General features: G+C 39.1%; 1 protein-coding gene across 1 annotated transcript in view; it reads left to right on the forward strand.

The window, feature by feature from the left end:
- The window catches only part of NBAS (NBAS subunit of NRZ tethering complex), a gene marked incomplete at its 5' end in the record, with an annotated part of 394,305 nt that overhangs the window by 100,294 nt on the left and 277,313 nt on the right, over positions 1–16,698 (forward strand). Inside the window, 6 exons of the mRNA XM_045286598.1 lie at positions 7,924–7,987; positions 9,362–9,555; positions 10,540–10,797; positions 12,064–12,189; positions 15,568–15,719; positions 16,455–16,595. Coding sequence (XP_045142533.1) covers positions 7,924–7,987; positions 9,362–9,555; positions 10,540–10,797; positions 12,064–12,189; positions 15,568–15,719; positions 16,455–16,595 — 935 coding nt within the window. The remainder of the gene's footprint in view (positions 1–7,923; positions 7,988–9,361; positions 9,556–10,539; positions 10,798–12,063; positions 12,190–15,567; positions 15,720–16,454; positions 16,596–16,698) is intronic.

Genomic DNA, 16,698 nt, shown 5'->3' on the forward strand with positions numbered 1-16,698 from the left:
CTTTTCTTGATCATGTTACCACCTGTTGGTCCAATTGTGAGGAATTTGGTCTTGTTTATACTGAGTTGCACTCCATACTAAAGGCTGCCATCTTTGATTTTTATCAGCAAGTACTTCAGGTCTTACTTTCAGCAAGCAAGGTTGTGACATATACATGTCTCAGGTTGCTAATAAGCCTTCCTCCAATTCTGCTACTGCATTCTTCTTCATAAAATCCAGCCTCTGATTATTTGCTTTGCATACAGATTGAATAAGTGTAGTGAGATCCTGTTAAACTGTTCATATATGCTCCACCCCCCCAATCCTCATTACCCCTTCCTTAATATCCTAAAATCCTTTCCTGATTTTAAACCATACAGTATTGCTTTGTTTGCACAACTGCCTCTTGATCCATATCTAAATTCTGCATGAACACAATGAAGTGTTCTGGAATTCCTATTCTTCTCAGGTTTGTTATGACTTGAGATACCTTGGCAATAGTCAGTGAAACATAAGCACACATCTTTCTTGTATCTCTGCTTCGAGTCAAGGTCCATCTGACATCAGCCATGGTAAATATATCCCTTGTCCCATGTCCTCTTCTGAATCCAGCCTGAACTTCTGGCAGCTCCCCGAACTGCTACAACCATTGTTGGATAATTGTCTACACAATTTTTACTTGCTTGTGATACTAATTATATTGTTCTGAAATATGACCTTCTATTGAGTCACATTTCTTTGGAATGGGTACACATGTAGATCTCTTCCAGTCAGTTGGCCATGTGCTTAGCTGTCTTTGTAACTTACTGGAATAGGTAAGTGAGTGTGTCCAGTGCTTCATCAGCTTGTTGAAACGTTTCAGTTTGTATTACATCGATTCCTAGAGCTTTGTTTTTGGCTAGTGATTTCAGTGCATCTTGAACTACCTTCAGTACCATTGTTTCTTGCTTGTATGCTTCCTCCTGAATTTTGGAATATTTGCTAGTTCTTTATGGTACTGTCAATCTGTATGTATAGTCTTTCCATCTTATTTTGACGCTTCCTGCGTCATTCAATATTTTGCCCATAGAATCTTTCAATATTATAATTTGAGGCTTGGACTTTTTCTTGAGTTCTTTCAGTTTAAGGTAAGATAATTGAGTTTTTTCTTTTTTGTTTTCTAACTCTAGGGCTGTGCACATTTCATTATTATGTATATTCGATTCAACTTTTTGTCTTCATTCTTTCTTCCATTTGCCTTACTCTACAATTAAGAGCACGTTTCAGAGTCTCTTCTGACATCCACTTCAATCTTTTCTGTGTCTTTTAAATAACCATTTGTTGTCTTCATGAATGGTTTCTTGATGCCCTTTCACAGCTCAATAGGTCCCACATCTCAATTAGTGTTCAATCCAGCAAATCTATTCTTGAGATGTTCTCAAAATTTAGATGGATACTCAAGGTCATGTGTGGGATGTGGTGGACTTGATTAAATTCTTTCTGCCTCATCCTGAACTTACATATGAGCAGTTGGTGTTCTGTTTCACTGTTGGCACCTGACCTGATTTTAGCTGCTAATATCGAGTTTCTCCCGTCTTGTTTCTCACAGGTGTAGTCCATTTGGACTTCCTTGTGTATGGATAGAAACAACTGCATCACAGACTGCATTGTACCTTAAAGCAGCTCTTGAAATGTCCTCTTTGACGATGAAAGCAAAGTCTTTCCTCCCGATTGTGTCGTTTCCAATCTCTTTGCTTCCCTCTGGCCTCCTCTTCTTCCTTCCTCCTTCCTTTGTTCCCCATTTCCTTAGGTCCTAGTGTCTCACTCTGACTGCCATCCAGTCAGTGCCGAGACCGTGACTGTTCACGGAGTAGAAAGCCCAGTCTTCCTCCCATGGTAGTTTCAAACTGCAAACTGTGCGGATCGCAGCCCGATGGGTAACCAGCGGGGCTCCTTCACATCCTAGTATAGAAGTAGGTGGAAAGTGGTTTTGGTTTGTATTTTTGCATTTCCCTACAGATTAGTGATATTCAAGTTTTTAACATATACTTTTGAAGCTCGTCCATGTTATAGCATTCGTCCGTACTTTTTTAAGTGTGATTTTAAATTATTATGTAATGTATTTCTACTTCATGACTAAAGATAAATCTTTCTACAAACATTTATTGATCCAAATAAAATAAAATTTCTTTTTCAATCACTTTCCCCAACCTCATATGCCCCCAAACGTTGGACAATTAATGTGAATGAACTTCATGTCATGGTAAAATAATTTTGATAGTAAGTATATATTGAGCATCAATTATGCACTGGCACTTTCCTTTTTATGTTTTATGGCTGTATAATATTTCGTTGCACAGGCATGTCACATTTTTCTGTATCGTGTATCTGTTGAAGGATCATTTTGCGTTATTTCCACCTTCCGCATGTGTGTGTACTATTGCTGTGAGCACGCGTGTACACGTCTTTGTCTACGCAGTTGGTCACCGTTCTTTTAGGGAGATTCTGGGAATAGAATCCCCAGTCCTTTGCTGATGCAGCTTTTCGTTTTCACATCCCTCTTTCCTTCTGTTCCTCCTTCTTCCTTCCTCTCCTCCTCTCTCTACATTCCAGTGTGTGGGTGGGACTTGGTTTTGATTCACGTTTCTCTACAGATTAATGATATTCATGTTTTTCTAATGACCTTTGAGCTCTTATCTTCTTGGAGAAATCTCTTCAAGTTCTTAGCACACTTTAACATGAAATGTTTGCTGTTTCAAGCTGTCAGACTTTTATATACAAGGGGTGAGGGTCTTGCCTGGTTTTCCTCGGGTCTTGCTTTTTGGCACATGAAGATTTCACACGGCAGAAGCACGACTGCAAGTCAAAGTAAATTATTCTGAGTGAAAGTAAAGCTTCTAATAGTACATTCTGACAGGCACGAAGGGTTCTCTGAAAAGCCTGCATGGAGGGCCACGTGGAGAGATCAGGAGAGGAGGGGTAGTGGATCCACAAAAAGGGAAGCCAAGGAGGGGCAGTCTAGAACCTTAGGACCGGTGGGGAGATAATCATAAAGGTCGGTGGACAAACCTGGAATTATGTATGCTTTTCTTTTGCTAGTTTTTTTTTTCCTTTTTTTCTTTTTATTTAATCTTTTGTTTTGTCTCTCTTATTGTTTTTTTGACTACCTACATAAGATAGTCATGGAAGCAGGCCCGAGGAGAAAGCAATGGGACTGACGGTTCTGGAGGGACCTGCAGGGTAGAAGAAGTGGGGGAAAGGGAACGATGAGCAAACACCATAGACAGGGGAACAACTAGGGAATTAAAAGTAACAATGAGGAGAACATAGAGATCCTGGGGGTGTTGGAACAATAGCAATCTAGCTGAGAGGAATTACTAAGAGGCAGAAGAAGTGTGAACATGATGGTGGGTCAAGAGGAAGGTAAAAGGAAACAGGAAAAATCTAGGAAGCAAAGTTATGGCTAGAGGTATAAACATAGGTATATACATATGTAAATATATTAATAAAAATAGAGGTAATGGCCTGTGTGCATATATTTGTATGGCAATACACTGAGGAATTGGATGGACTTTGGGCCTCTGTTCAAGCCCTCCCTCGAAGTAAGAATACTTTGTTCTAACAACCTGGTATTCTGTGATGCTCACCCTCCCAGCATGATCTCTGAAACAAAATGGGTGTATAAGTAAATGTGGTGAAGAAAGCAGATGGTGCCCGGCTCTAAAAGAGATTATCTGCTCTCTTAAAGGGGTGAAGTTAAACAAGTAGCTATCTAGTAGAGAAGCAACAAGTCCACATGAAAGAAGCACACCAGCCTGTGCGATCATGGGGTGTTGACAGATCAGGTAACAAGCACCAGAAAACCTAACACAAACAAACAAACAAAAAGACATTGTTGAGATTGAGGGAGTTTGGATCAGAGACCCCAAACCCATCTGTAGGCAATAGGGCATCCCCTCACAGAAATGTCACAAGGAAGGGATGTGTCAATCAGAACACAGTATAACACTGTTCAATGAAACACACAATATTCCTCTGGTTCTTTGAGGCTTCCTCACCCCCCACTATCATGACCCCAGGCCTGCCTTTCAGTTCTGGCTAGACCAGAGCATGTACATGGTACAGATAAGAGCTCATGACATACGGAATCCAGGTCAGATAAACCCCTCAGGAATAGATAGGGGAGTAGCAATACCAGGAGGGTAGGGAGAAGGTGGGGGAAGGAAGGGAGAACTGATTGCAATGATTGATGGATACCACACCCCCCTCCCGGGGGATGAAGAACAAAAATGTGGGTGAGGGGAGACAGCAGTTGGTGTAAGATATAAAAACAATAATTTATAATTTATTCATGGGTAATGGGGGGGGTGCGGGAAGGAGGGAAAAAAGGAGCTGTTATCAAGGGCTCAAATAGAAAGTAAATGTTTAGAAAATGGTGATGGCAACATATGTACAAATATACTTGATACAATTGATGTGTGGAATGTTAAGAGCTGTAGGAGCCCCCAATAAAATGATTAAAAAAAATAAAGCCAAACGCTGTGCTTTTACTGTCTGTACCACCCCTCCTTCCTAGGCTCCTCCAAAGGGACACACATCCATCTGCAGGGCCTGATGGTGTGTATTGGTAGATTCTTAGTGGATGTGCTTGAGTAAGCATGGGACATATAATGTGGCTGGTCCTTACTGCACATGCCCAACCTTTGAGTGGGCGTACATGTGGGTGTATGCAACGTAGCTGCTCCTCACTATGCATGTCTATTCCCATAGCCTTCTAATGTCCTTCTCTTACGAAGGACCTGTTGATGGACATGGCTAGTTATAACTTGCTCTTTCGTGGACCTTTGGGGAGCAACTCCTTTTCGCTTAAGCTTTTTGTCTATAAAACAACTTTAAATGGGTTGTGTGGGATGTTTTTCAATATTTTTCAATGTCATTTTTCCATGAACTTTTTGAAGCCATCTGATAGTCTGGATTATAATTTGCAAATGTTTTTACACATTATTTTTTCACCCTCTTGAGAATGTCCTTTCATGCACAAAGGTTTTAGCTTTGATGAAGTCTAATTTATTTTCTTTTGTTGCATATGCTATTTTAGCCATATTTAAGAAACCATTGCTAAATTCAAGGCCACACATCATTATCAATAATTTATTATATTGACTAGTTTTTTTCTTTGCCCATGAGCTCTTTTAAGTTCATTAGTTCTGTTTACTGTTTTTTTTTAACCCCATATAATTCCTTTCAAACCACATTCCCTAACACTCCCCCTCCTGCCTCTAGAGTCTACTGGTTTGAATGCTAAGAGCCCTTTAACAATCTCCAGTAATGTTCAGCTTAGAAACTGTAGAGCAAGAGGACTCTCTGATTGTGGTGTTTACCCATCTTTCTGCAGGTCATCTATTGAAGCACTGACAACCCAACTGTTGGGATTGCTAGCTTGTATTCTCTCCTAGACCATAGCTGCACACCTTGACCCTCTTTAACTGCCAGTGAGTCTTATATGAGGGGTTACCCCCCCACAAAAACCCAGATTTTTTTTTTCCTGAAGCTATTTAAATTTTTTTTAGAAAACAACTTTATCCCCTTCAAAGTACTCTTTATTACATTTAATACATGTGCCAAATCTGAGATTCCATTCTTGGAAACATTTTAAAACTCATCTGTTTGAATGGCTGGCAGAACTTCTCTCATTTTTTTCTCAACCTTTTTTAAGTCATCAAATTGATGTTCTTTCATGTCCTTCTGCATTCTTGGAAATAAAAGAAAGTTACTTGGAGCGAGGTCCGTGATTAAGGTGTGTGGGGCAAGAGAGGCATGCTATCTTTTGCCAAAAACTGGTGCACTGAGATGGCTACATGAGCAGGTGCATTGTGGTGGCAACCCCGACTGTCCATCTTTCACAAATCAGGCCTTTTTGTTGCACAAGGTTAGGCTATCTTTTCAGAACCTCTAAATAGAAAGCTTGATTAACAGTCTGACCTAAAGGAATGAACTCCAAATGCACTTGCGTTTTCCCCATAATACTGACCTTGTAAGTTGTGTTCAACATCACCAGTTTTTGCGACATTGTTTCTGTGCAGGAAACAAAATTTCACAGCCACACACTGTTCCCTTAAATCAGCCATCACAAAAACGTTGTTTGCACGAAACTGCTTTTGTGAAAACATTCACTGTGACCAGATCGAACCTTCCCAGGCAATGCCACTGAGTGCACTAACTCAGAGCAAGTTGCTAGATGCTCACCTAGCAGAAAAATGTGTACTATGAAAGCTGCACTCTGCCCAGCGCAATTCTCGGGTTTTTTTTGGTACTCCCCTGTGTAAATACTCTCTGCCTAATGCATTACAACTTTAACAGTCCCGCCCTCCTCGGGTTAAATCTTCGTATAGTACAAGGTAGGTTTACAGGTAGGTAGATAGGTATGAGTGAGTGAAGGTGCAGGGCTCAATCTGCTAGTTCCGTCTATAATGTATCACTCTGCGGGATGGCATCCTCCAAAAGTTCTGCAACAGAATATTTCTATGCACATTTTTGTGCCAAAGATTGAATATAGGAAGGGAGCCTTAATTTGAATATACAGCATCTGAAACCTTCCACCCATTTCGACCTCTTCCAGAAGAGGAAGGATGCCTGCCGACATCCATGTGCACATTCAAGTGCACCTCTCCTGGGGATTTTGGAGACCAGCTTTTTCCTTAGCCTGCCATGCAGTGGACAGGAGCCAGACTGTCCAAGAAACCCAAGAAAAGGGCCTCTGAGGGACTTACAGGTTTATTCCATTCCCCTATATATTCCAGAATATAATTTTGGATACACAGGTGTAATCATATAATTAAATGGTGGTATGCAGAAAGTGCTGTTTGCACATGTAAATTGGTAATTTGGAGGCATTGAAAAAATTCTAAAGTGCCTTATAAATGGCCCAATAATATTTTAATTGTATTGATTATTTTTGTTATTGTATTATCTTTTTATAATTAAATAAAATAGAAGATTTCCTTTCCAGCCATGGTGTATAAGTGACCTTCTTTGATAATTTTCTTTTCCTGATAGAGCTTAAAGAAATGTTCCTTCTCTCTTACATCTAAGTGATATAAATGTCTATTTTGATTCTCTAAATTGTGAGACACTGATAGAATGATAATAAAATATTTGTTTCTAATGTATTACGTGAAAAAGCACTTTTAGTTTGACTTAGTTATTATATCATACCTTTCATCAAATTTAAGCTTTCAAATTAATATCCAAGTTATTTGTGTCTGGTCTTTCTTTATTCTGTGGTAAATCTGGAGATTAAGTAGTTATTGTTCAGTTAAGAGTTTGACTGACTGACTTGATGTCAGTTTGTGAGGCCTTGATGTGTCATATTTTTAAACTTGGGTGTGATACTGTTGACATGAGATTGACTAGAACGTTTCCAATTTGAGAATTGCATGGTTATATTTTTTACTTAGTTACAATTATGGTCATTGAAGTTAGATCTGAGAAGTTGCCTAGAGGTTACCTAGTCATCTCTAAACACTGTGGGAGCTAAGGGCTGGAGGGATGATTTTTAGTTTCCTAGTGTGGGGCTAGGACCTGTTTTCAGACTAGCATTTATTGACAACAAAATAGTGTTTATTCTCAGAGTATATGTATGTCCATGTGTGTGTCTATAATGAATTTTTCCTCTATCTTGATTTCATTTGTGCCAAGGTTATACTTTATGTCTTGCTATTTTTATGTTAGCCTGTTCATTAAACTGCTTCACAGTATCAGCATATGCACATTGGCAGTGCAAGAACAATCAGCCTTTTAAGACTGTTAGGGAGAAAGGTGAATTACAATTAGATATAATTGATAGATCAAAGAAAAACATCATCTCTAGGTTTTACGTTTATTAAAAAGTTGTCGGTCTTGATGAATTTTCTCCCAGTTTTCTCCTGGGATTGTCTCAGTTATGTATACATTTCTCATTTTCAGCCAGGCTTCGATGACCTTAATCCTGACTGGAGACTTTCTACTGAGAAGAGAAAAAAAATAAAAGGTGGGTTTTAAAATGGTAATTACTTGAGATACAATTAAAACCTTGTAAGACAATTAAGGAGGTTGCTAGGTAACAGAATATAAAATATCTATGGGTACTCTGGTCAGATGTCAGTATGATGGACTTTTGCTCAGCCCAGTGCAAATAGCAGGTCTCCCTGTCCGAAACCAGCTTAAACTGATACATCGAATTCCAGCTGCCGAGTGTAGTCCTTTTCCAGTGCACTTGGGGGAAATAGTTGCCGCACAGTGCTCGAAGAGTATATGCAATGCTTTTAAGGGAGTGGAGGGGGAAACGATTTAGGTGGGACTCTTGTTTTCGATTTCTTTTTAGTCTAAGGCGTACATATATATTTAAATACATGGCTTAGTGTTGTATGTGCTTCCTCTAAAGAATATAAGATTCTTGTGGAACAAATAAAGTATACAGGAAGTAATAAAATTAGAACAAATGTCATGCCATTTCTTTTTGAATGCCTTAGTGTGGTGAAACATTTCATTTTTATCCTTAAAACTTCATTCTGACCTATTGAGTTTTTTCCTATTGAGTTGCAAGTTTCCGACGAAATCAGTACTGGAAATTCTTCTCTCTCTCTCTCTTATATTTTCTAAGGGTATACTTTTCCATGTTGTTTTGCTGAAAAGTGATAGATGAACATTTTTCAGAAGCATCTGGAACCTTTATAATACATACATTTTATACACAGCCCATTTCACCTTCCTTTGTTGAAAGTAGTGATATCTCGCTCTCCTGAATATATAGCTTCTTAAGAGAACCTCTGTATCAAGGTCAGCAGTTCAAACCCAACAGCTGCTCTGTAGGAGAAAGAAGAGGCTCTTTATTCTTGTGAAGAGTTACTGTCTCAGAGACCCATGGGGACAGTTCCACCTGTCCTAAAGGGTTGTTGAGAGTCAGAATGGACTCAGCAGCAGAGGGTTTTTGAGGTATCCCTAGGCCCTTAGACTATGCAGGACAACCTACTGGTACGTAGATATTCATTAAATGAATTGCCATTTTGGACCTTATAACTGAGTAAAAATGTGAGTGATGAATGTTGTTAATTGCCATAGAGCCCCTTTTGACTCATGGCCACCGCTGGTGTTCTGAGTTGAACTGCTCCATTGAGTTCTCATGGTTGTGAACTTTGGAAGCAGGTTTCCAGCCTTGTCTTCAGAGGTGCTTCTGGGTGGGCTCAAACCACCCATCTTTTGACAAGTATTCAAGTGCTCAAGTGTTTGCCTCATCCAGGAACTCATACATCTTTATGGCCCAAATAACGTATGTGAATATCGTGTTGAAATTGATTTTTAGACTAAATGTGCTGTATCTAACCACAATCCAGAAGCACCTGTATCCGTTTTCTTCCCTCATTAGATAAAGAGTCCTTTTACCCGCTGATTGATGTCAGTTGGTGGGCAGAGAGTGCAGTTACTCTGGCTCGCTGTTCTGGAGCTTTGACTGTTTCCTCCGTGACAACGTTGAAGAATTTGTTGGGGAAGTCTTGTGAGTGGTTTGAGCCATCACCTCAAGTCACTGCTGCCCATGATGGGGGGTTTTTAAGTTTGGAGGTAAGGTTTTCCTTTTAAAGCAATCAGTGAGTCTGAGAGCAGACTCGTATTTTCCCCCAAACAGAAACATCTTTCTTTTCTGTAGTCACTCTTAGATCTACTGTTGTGTTTATAGATTGAAATTTATGAATGGAATGACATACTGGATACAGAATCACAGGGAAAAAAACATTGCTTAGAAAAAAATGTAAAAATGCATGGTAAAAAATGAAGTAAATGTCTAATTACTTTGCTTTCTATAAAACATTTTCATTCAAATTATAGATCTTTTTCCTCTGTCATCTTAAGATATTGGTATTATTACTTAAGAAATATAGTCTATAATGTGTTTCCAGGAAATTTGCGTTGTCGAGAGGAATAAGAACCTACTTATCATGGCAAAAGGCTTGAAGCCAGAAGCCAGTACTGTGCACCTATTTTTAGTCTTATTCTAAGTCATTCTGTAGTATTACTTTCACGTCTGTGCAGATTCACCACTGTTTTATCTCAAAGTTTGTTAATGATTCTCAAAATGTTCTTGAAAAAGAACTATGGCTTAAAATATAAGCCAATTCCGATTCAAAACTTTTTTTGAAGCTGTTAGACATATTTAAAAGGAAGAGAGAGTCATTCTAAATAATCATCTTTTCATAGCAAGTAGAGAAACATCAAAGTTTAAGAATTCAATCGCCTCAGCCCCTTTATTTCTTTAAAATTATTATAAGGCACACATTTTCAGGGCCATATTAATGATTTTTTAAAAAAGCTTTTGTTTTAGAGATGTGGAGTTTATAACATATATGCATAATTTTGAAATTGTTGATGTATATGTTTGTTATGTGGGCCCTTGGAATTACATGGTAGTCTTAATCACATTGCTGATGTAACTGATTTATTAAACCACAGAATCAAAAAATATATAGGTATATATATTTGTTTTTGCTTCTGAAAGTTTCTCTTTAGCTCCTCACTACTAATTTAACATCTCCGTTGTCAACTTTTTAGTGTGAAATTAAACTTGCTCCCAAAAGATCTCGGCTAGAGACTAGATGTGGGGAAGAAGATGACGGGGAGGAGGATTCTGACTCTGATCGTGAGATTTCTGCGAAGACTCGGTACTTTGGTTATGTAAAACAGGGCCTTTACTTAGTGACTGAAATGGAGCGGTTTGCACCACCCCGGAAACGCCCACGAACAATTACTAAAAACTATCGCCTTATAAGTTTGCGATCCACAACTCCAGAGGAACTTTATCAGAGAAAGGTGAGAGTGTCACATTACGATCAAAGTTTGATGGCATCAATCTTTAAATTGGGAAACCAGGAAAGATGTTTAATGAAGGGCTGTGAAATCATCAATGTATTGGAAATATCAATTATTTTTTAAAAATTGAAGAGAATGTTGGACTTTGTAGCTAAGTAATAGAAGTTAAAACAGTGGACAAAAATAAATTCACTTTAAGAATTGGTTAAAGACTGATGATCTACTTTAGGCGTAAAAGCAAAAGCAAAAGAACAAAAACGTAAACCCAAGACCAAAAAAAGAAAACACCGAACTGCCATTGAGTTGACCCCAAAGCTTAGTGACTGTGACTCTGTAGGTTTCCAAGGTGGTGCTGGACAGCAGTCTGGTGCTCACTTGATTGTGCTGCCGGGGCGCCTTTTCACATGGCCTTGAACTCTAAATCTGTCTACTCAGATGACAGAGGAGAAGGATTGACATGTGGTCACCTGTTTTCTAATGCTTGACGAACATTGGCCACCACTGTGTATTCTAGCTTTTTTTTTTTGGATTTATTTACTTTATTTGTAACGGGTTTTTTTTAGCATATAATTCACTTATCCTGTAATTCAGTAGCTCAATCACATCAAGAAGAGTTGTACAATCATCACCACAGTCAATTTTAGGACATTTTCTTCATCGTTATCCTCATAATTTTTAACTCCATTTCCCCCCAGCCTCCCTTGTCCTATCCCCATGGAAGCATTAATCCAGTTATTCCCTCTATAAATTGACTTCTGGATTTCATATACAGAAGAAAAATAAAACATTAAAAAAACCCAAAACATTTCAAGAATAACAAAGTAAAACAGATAAAAGCCTCAATAAAAAAGAAAGCAGAGGACACAATGGATGGATGTATGGACCGTGATAAGAGTTGTACGAGCCCCAACAAAATGATTTTTAAAAAATGAAAGCAGAAAATATTAAAAGCTAGAACAAACGTAAAATTGGGCAAAAGGGAGATCAAATGATATCACATTTTAACCTAACTAGCTTTTTGATACTGAAGTATCGTGAGAGACCTTTATACTAGACAGGTTGAAAGCCCTTAGCCAATGTTTCTGGTAAACTGCTAGAAGAAATAATCTGCTTCCTCAGCTCTTCGAAATGTTTCACTTCTCGTTCCATGTTGTCCATGGGACTGTACAGCAGGCCTCAGAGGTTCATCACTGTTCATGCATCATGTAGTGACCCTCTGAAGAATTCTGTAAGATGACATTTCTGTTTCCATCTCATTGCCTAAAGATTGAAAGTGAAGAATACGAGGAAGCATTGTCTCTGGCGCATACGTACGGCCTGGATACTGATCTGGTATATCAGAGGCAGTGGAGGAAATCAGCAGTCAACATCGCTTCAATTCAGAATTATTTGGTATGTTTAGATATGTTGTTAACGTGTTAACATTCAAATTCATGGTATATCTTCTTGTTATAGATCTTCATTTTCCATTTCTAGCATTTCTGCAGCTGAAGAAATGTGGTTTACTCCCCTGGGAAAAATGTCTGATTAGGTTCTGTTGCCTTTGTACCTGAACTTTGATGCCGAAGACATCAGTAAACATTCAATGATAATTGGGCTCCTGCTGGCTCAGCCTAGGCTCCCTCACTTACCTCTTTTACCAACAGCAGATTCTAGTTGCATGCCAGACATCACTGTCATTTCCATAGGTAAAATTGTAATGAAGAGAATTATTATCTTAGTTACAAGGGATTGACTATAATGGGATACAGAGCACTCTAAAGAATATGTTAGGGCTGCAGGGCGCGTAGCCCAAATGAAAAAACTCACTGCCCTGGAGGGATGGCAACTCGTAAAGACAAAGTAGAATGCAGGGTCTCCTCCCCAAGGCTGGGATCAAGCCTCACTGGGGCAGCTAGGACTGTAGCACACTGGATGGAGGAGTTCCTGGGGCTGCTTCAGGCCCTAGGCCCGAGTGCGTTTGCAACTAGTAAAGCTTCACAGGCAGTGAAATGGCTCGATGGGCAAACTGTAAGCCCACTGCTAGGGTACTTGTGAGCTGAAATTGAGGGTCAGATAAACTCCAGGGATCGACAAGCAGGGAACTCCACATAGGAATGCTTGTAGCTCAAGATTAGCAGATAAAGAACCATGGGTAGGGGTGGGGGGTGGCGTGGGGAGCGGAATCAAGTACCAGTGCAGACAGGCTGCTTTTGGGGGCAAAATTTCCCACTTACCTGCCCGTGTTGTTCACTGGGCATTTGCCCACAGGAGCGCCAATGAAATTTAATGGGACCTTTTCCGCAGAGATTGGAAGTGGGGATTGAAGTACACATCCCTGGGTGGTCTCCCATGTACATTGCTGTCTGATGGGCAAGAGAGAAGAATCAAAGCGCACCAGGACCAGAAATGGAGACCTTTTCTTGTTCAGTGACTTCCCAGCATTCCCTATTGACAACTTTAATTTTGTGTTAGCTCCCAGGGAGAAATGTTACTGCAAAGCAGGTTTAGACACCTGATGAGTGCCTATAGAATTGAGAGATAACAAATATATCACTGGTATATCAGCTTTCTCAAATGTCCCAAATCTGCTCAAATCCTGCAACCACGCCTCTCCCGTCCTTCTCACTAAAGTTGTGTGTAATCTGTTTGCGTTGGTCCTTGGCACCTTCATGAAGAAACAGTTGTACTCATAGAAGGCTTTGAAAAAACATGCACCTTTCTGGTCTGACACTTAAAAAGAAAGTAACTTTTGCATTTAGAGAAAGTCTAAGAAAATGTTAGAAATCCCCTAGCTAGTGATTTTTACCAGGAGTAATTAATTTACAAATAACAAAAAAACATACTCTGTAAAATTTGTATGGAAAAAGTTGGTACTTCAACCAAATAGAAAGGTAAATTGTGTTTATAGGTAAGATATCAGGAATTGCCATCAAAGTAGACACGTTTACCATCTGTCACTGATGTTTCTGGTAAACGGCTCAAAGAAAGAACCTGACCCCTCAGTCCTTACATGTTTAACTTCTTGTTCTGAAATGAGAGTGAAAAAAGAGAGAAAGTTGCTTGAATTTCCTTAGAAAATCAGAACAACAATCCTTACCTTTCTTTTCTAACTTAGCAAACTGAGACTTATGTGTACCCAGGTACTAGAATTTTGTAAGCACACACAACAGAGAATAGGTTTTAGGAGAGGGAAAGCAAGCACATTTAAAAAAAATTTAAGCACAATTTTATTGGGAGAAATATTTAATTCAGTTAAATAAGTAGAGAGTTAAAGATTAAAAACCAAAACAACATGCTAGAAACAATGAGGGGCTATCGGAGAGGCATAAATATGGCCTTTGCTTTTCGGACGTGTCTAATCTTACTCAGAAGATACCATGCAGTGGTTTAAGAATACTTTACATAATGAAGATGTTTTGAGTAGGGATTTGAAGATATGTAAAATGGTCTTCTAGAGTTAGGTGGAAGATGTAGATGTAGGAGAAATGATAGACGACCAGGAAGAGCATTGTTTGTGAAGCTGTTGACTAAATCTGTTTTATTCACTGCTGTGTTCTGGAGAGCTCAGCGTCCAGCACATCAGCACATACTTATGAATAAATGACATCTGTAAGTAAGCCAATTTGTGGGAGCTGACATTTGACAATAGTTATTGGGAAATAAGAGATACTGACAAAATGTTGAAGCCATAGGACTTTTCAGACTTAAGAAGAAAATCGTTTGGATAATGGTAAGCTCTTGTGTATTTTTGACTACAGAGCTGCAGAGGAAGGTGGTGCGGAAGATGAGTTGGAGAGGAAGGAGAATGGTAGTGGAGAAACCTTGCTGGGGCACAGGGCTGGGCAGTGATGACTTGGACTCGTAAGAGGCCATAGAGAAATGAGTGTAGGAGACAATTAAAGAAAGAATTGATGTAGTGGGATGTCTAAAGGAATATAGGATATGAGCCAAATTGTACTTTACATTTGTAACTATACAGATTCTTGCTAAGAAGAGGCCGCATCAGGGATTTTGAATGTAGCCCAAGGAAGCAGTCTGCTGGAGGATTAGAACCCCGAGCGCCCCACAGAGCAACATGCCGTGGCTTTGTGTGTGTGTGTGTGTGTGTATGTGTGTGTGTGTGTGTGTGTGTGTGTGTGATGAGATTATAATCTGTACTGTATAATTGGTTTCATTCTCAAGTAAATACTCTTGATGTCTATATCTTAGTAGTTTTGATACAGAGTAAAACACTAAGTAGAAAATGCTTATTACAATAGACATATCGTATTTCCCTTCTTTATATTCTGCTCTATTACATACTCAAAATGCAAGCCTAAAACCATGATAAGAGCTTGGAAATATCTTTTTTTATTTCCAAAGGAGAGCACTGAGCTTTGTTTCAGTGTGATGCCAAAGAAAAGAAAGAGAATAGTTGGAGTCACAGTAGTCCATACCCCCATTCTAATTAGAACTGAGGAATTTGCTTTTCTGGGTGAGCTTCAGCAGCTCCCTGTGACCAGACTTCCCCCCTCACTTTATAGGTATTGTTAGGGGCTCTTGCAGGGCTTCTCAAACGCCTTTTTCACCAAAGAAATTTGCAACATGGGTAAGCATTACCAGAAATGCATCCGATTCATTATGCGCTTATGAAGTAATGTTTGGTCATTGCATGTTCAGGGACCTTGTACTGTTGCCAGATTTTTCCCAGCCCGCACATTCAGTGACGTGACCCCATAAGGAGTCTCTCCCCACAATTTACAAACCATTGCAGCCTAATGCTTCTGTTTGTGTTGTCTTTGTATCTAGAGTAAAATCAAAAAACGATCCTGGGTTCTTCATGAGTGTTTGGAAAGAGTTCCTGAAAATGTGGATGCTGTGAAAGAACTGCTTCAGTATGGCTTGAAAGGCACTGATCTGGAGGCTCTCCGAGCAATCGGGGAAGGGGCAGATGCCGGCAGGTGGGTCACAGAAAGACAAGCAACTAGGACTTCATGAACACTTGTGAGACAAGGCACTTACTGCAGAGGGAAACTTTTCTTTATGTTTTTAGATTCTGAAACAGTTGCTTTTGATCAGTGCTTCCTTAGCTGAGCTCCCAGCATTCTTTCCTATAAGTTGACAATATTTGCTTATAACAGTATAATGCCAAGTAAAGACGAAGCTATATAAAACTTATTAAATGCTGGCTATTTCAGAGCTGTGAGTTTAAGGCAGATACTTGGGTTTGTTTACTAGTTTAAACTTCACGTTTCTCATCTGTAATCCACAGAATTACTGTCTGTGATTTAATTATATATCTTGGGAAAGCATCTCATGCACTTTAAGCACCATGGAAATGTCAGTTAATAATAATGATAGTTATTTGACCAGAGCCTCTGCTCGCTGGACATTTGGAACTTCTTTTGAAATATATAGTTCATGGTGTATTTGATAGTATATCTGATAAATGATCAAAATGAAATCAACATGCATTGCCGTTTTAAGACCTTCAGTAGCATTGACTCAAATTGGAAACTCTAGTTACATTTTCTTCATCATCTGCTTTACATTAGATGAATGTAACTTCATACGTTTTTAGGTTTTCCTAAATAGATTTTCTTTTCTTGACTTAAAAAGTTTCTGTCTAAAATGGGACTCAAAAAAATTGCAATCTATGAATCTGTTTTGATTTCTGTTTTGCTGCTGCTTTGCAGATTTACATTAGCTGGTGAAGTTGACCTTGACAACTTCCCCTATGAAGAACTTTCCCCCGAGGAGCCAGAGCCCGCCATGAGTACAAAGGAAAAGGCGCTCCTGAAGAGACGAGAACTCCTTAAATTAGTGAACTTTTCAAAGTAAATGGTTTATGATTGTTCATTTGGTAAAGTAATTTCTCTGTAATTACTAGTCATTTCAGTGTGTTCTTTATTGGTAATAATTGCTTTAATTATTTCATCA

The sequence above is a fragment of the Echinops telfairi genome, unplaced genomic scaffold (assembly GCF_000313985.2).
Source record: "Echinops telfairi isolate 266 unplaced genomic scaffold, ASM31398v2 ScPeMD7_9;HRSCAF=40, whole genome shotgun sequence".
In the NCBI taxonomy this organism is placed as follows: Eukaryota; Metazoa; Chordata; class Mammalia; order Afrosoricida; family Tenrecidae; genus Echinops; species Echinops telfairi.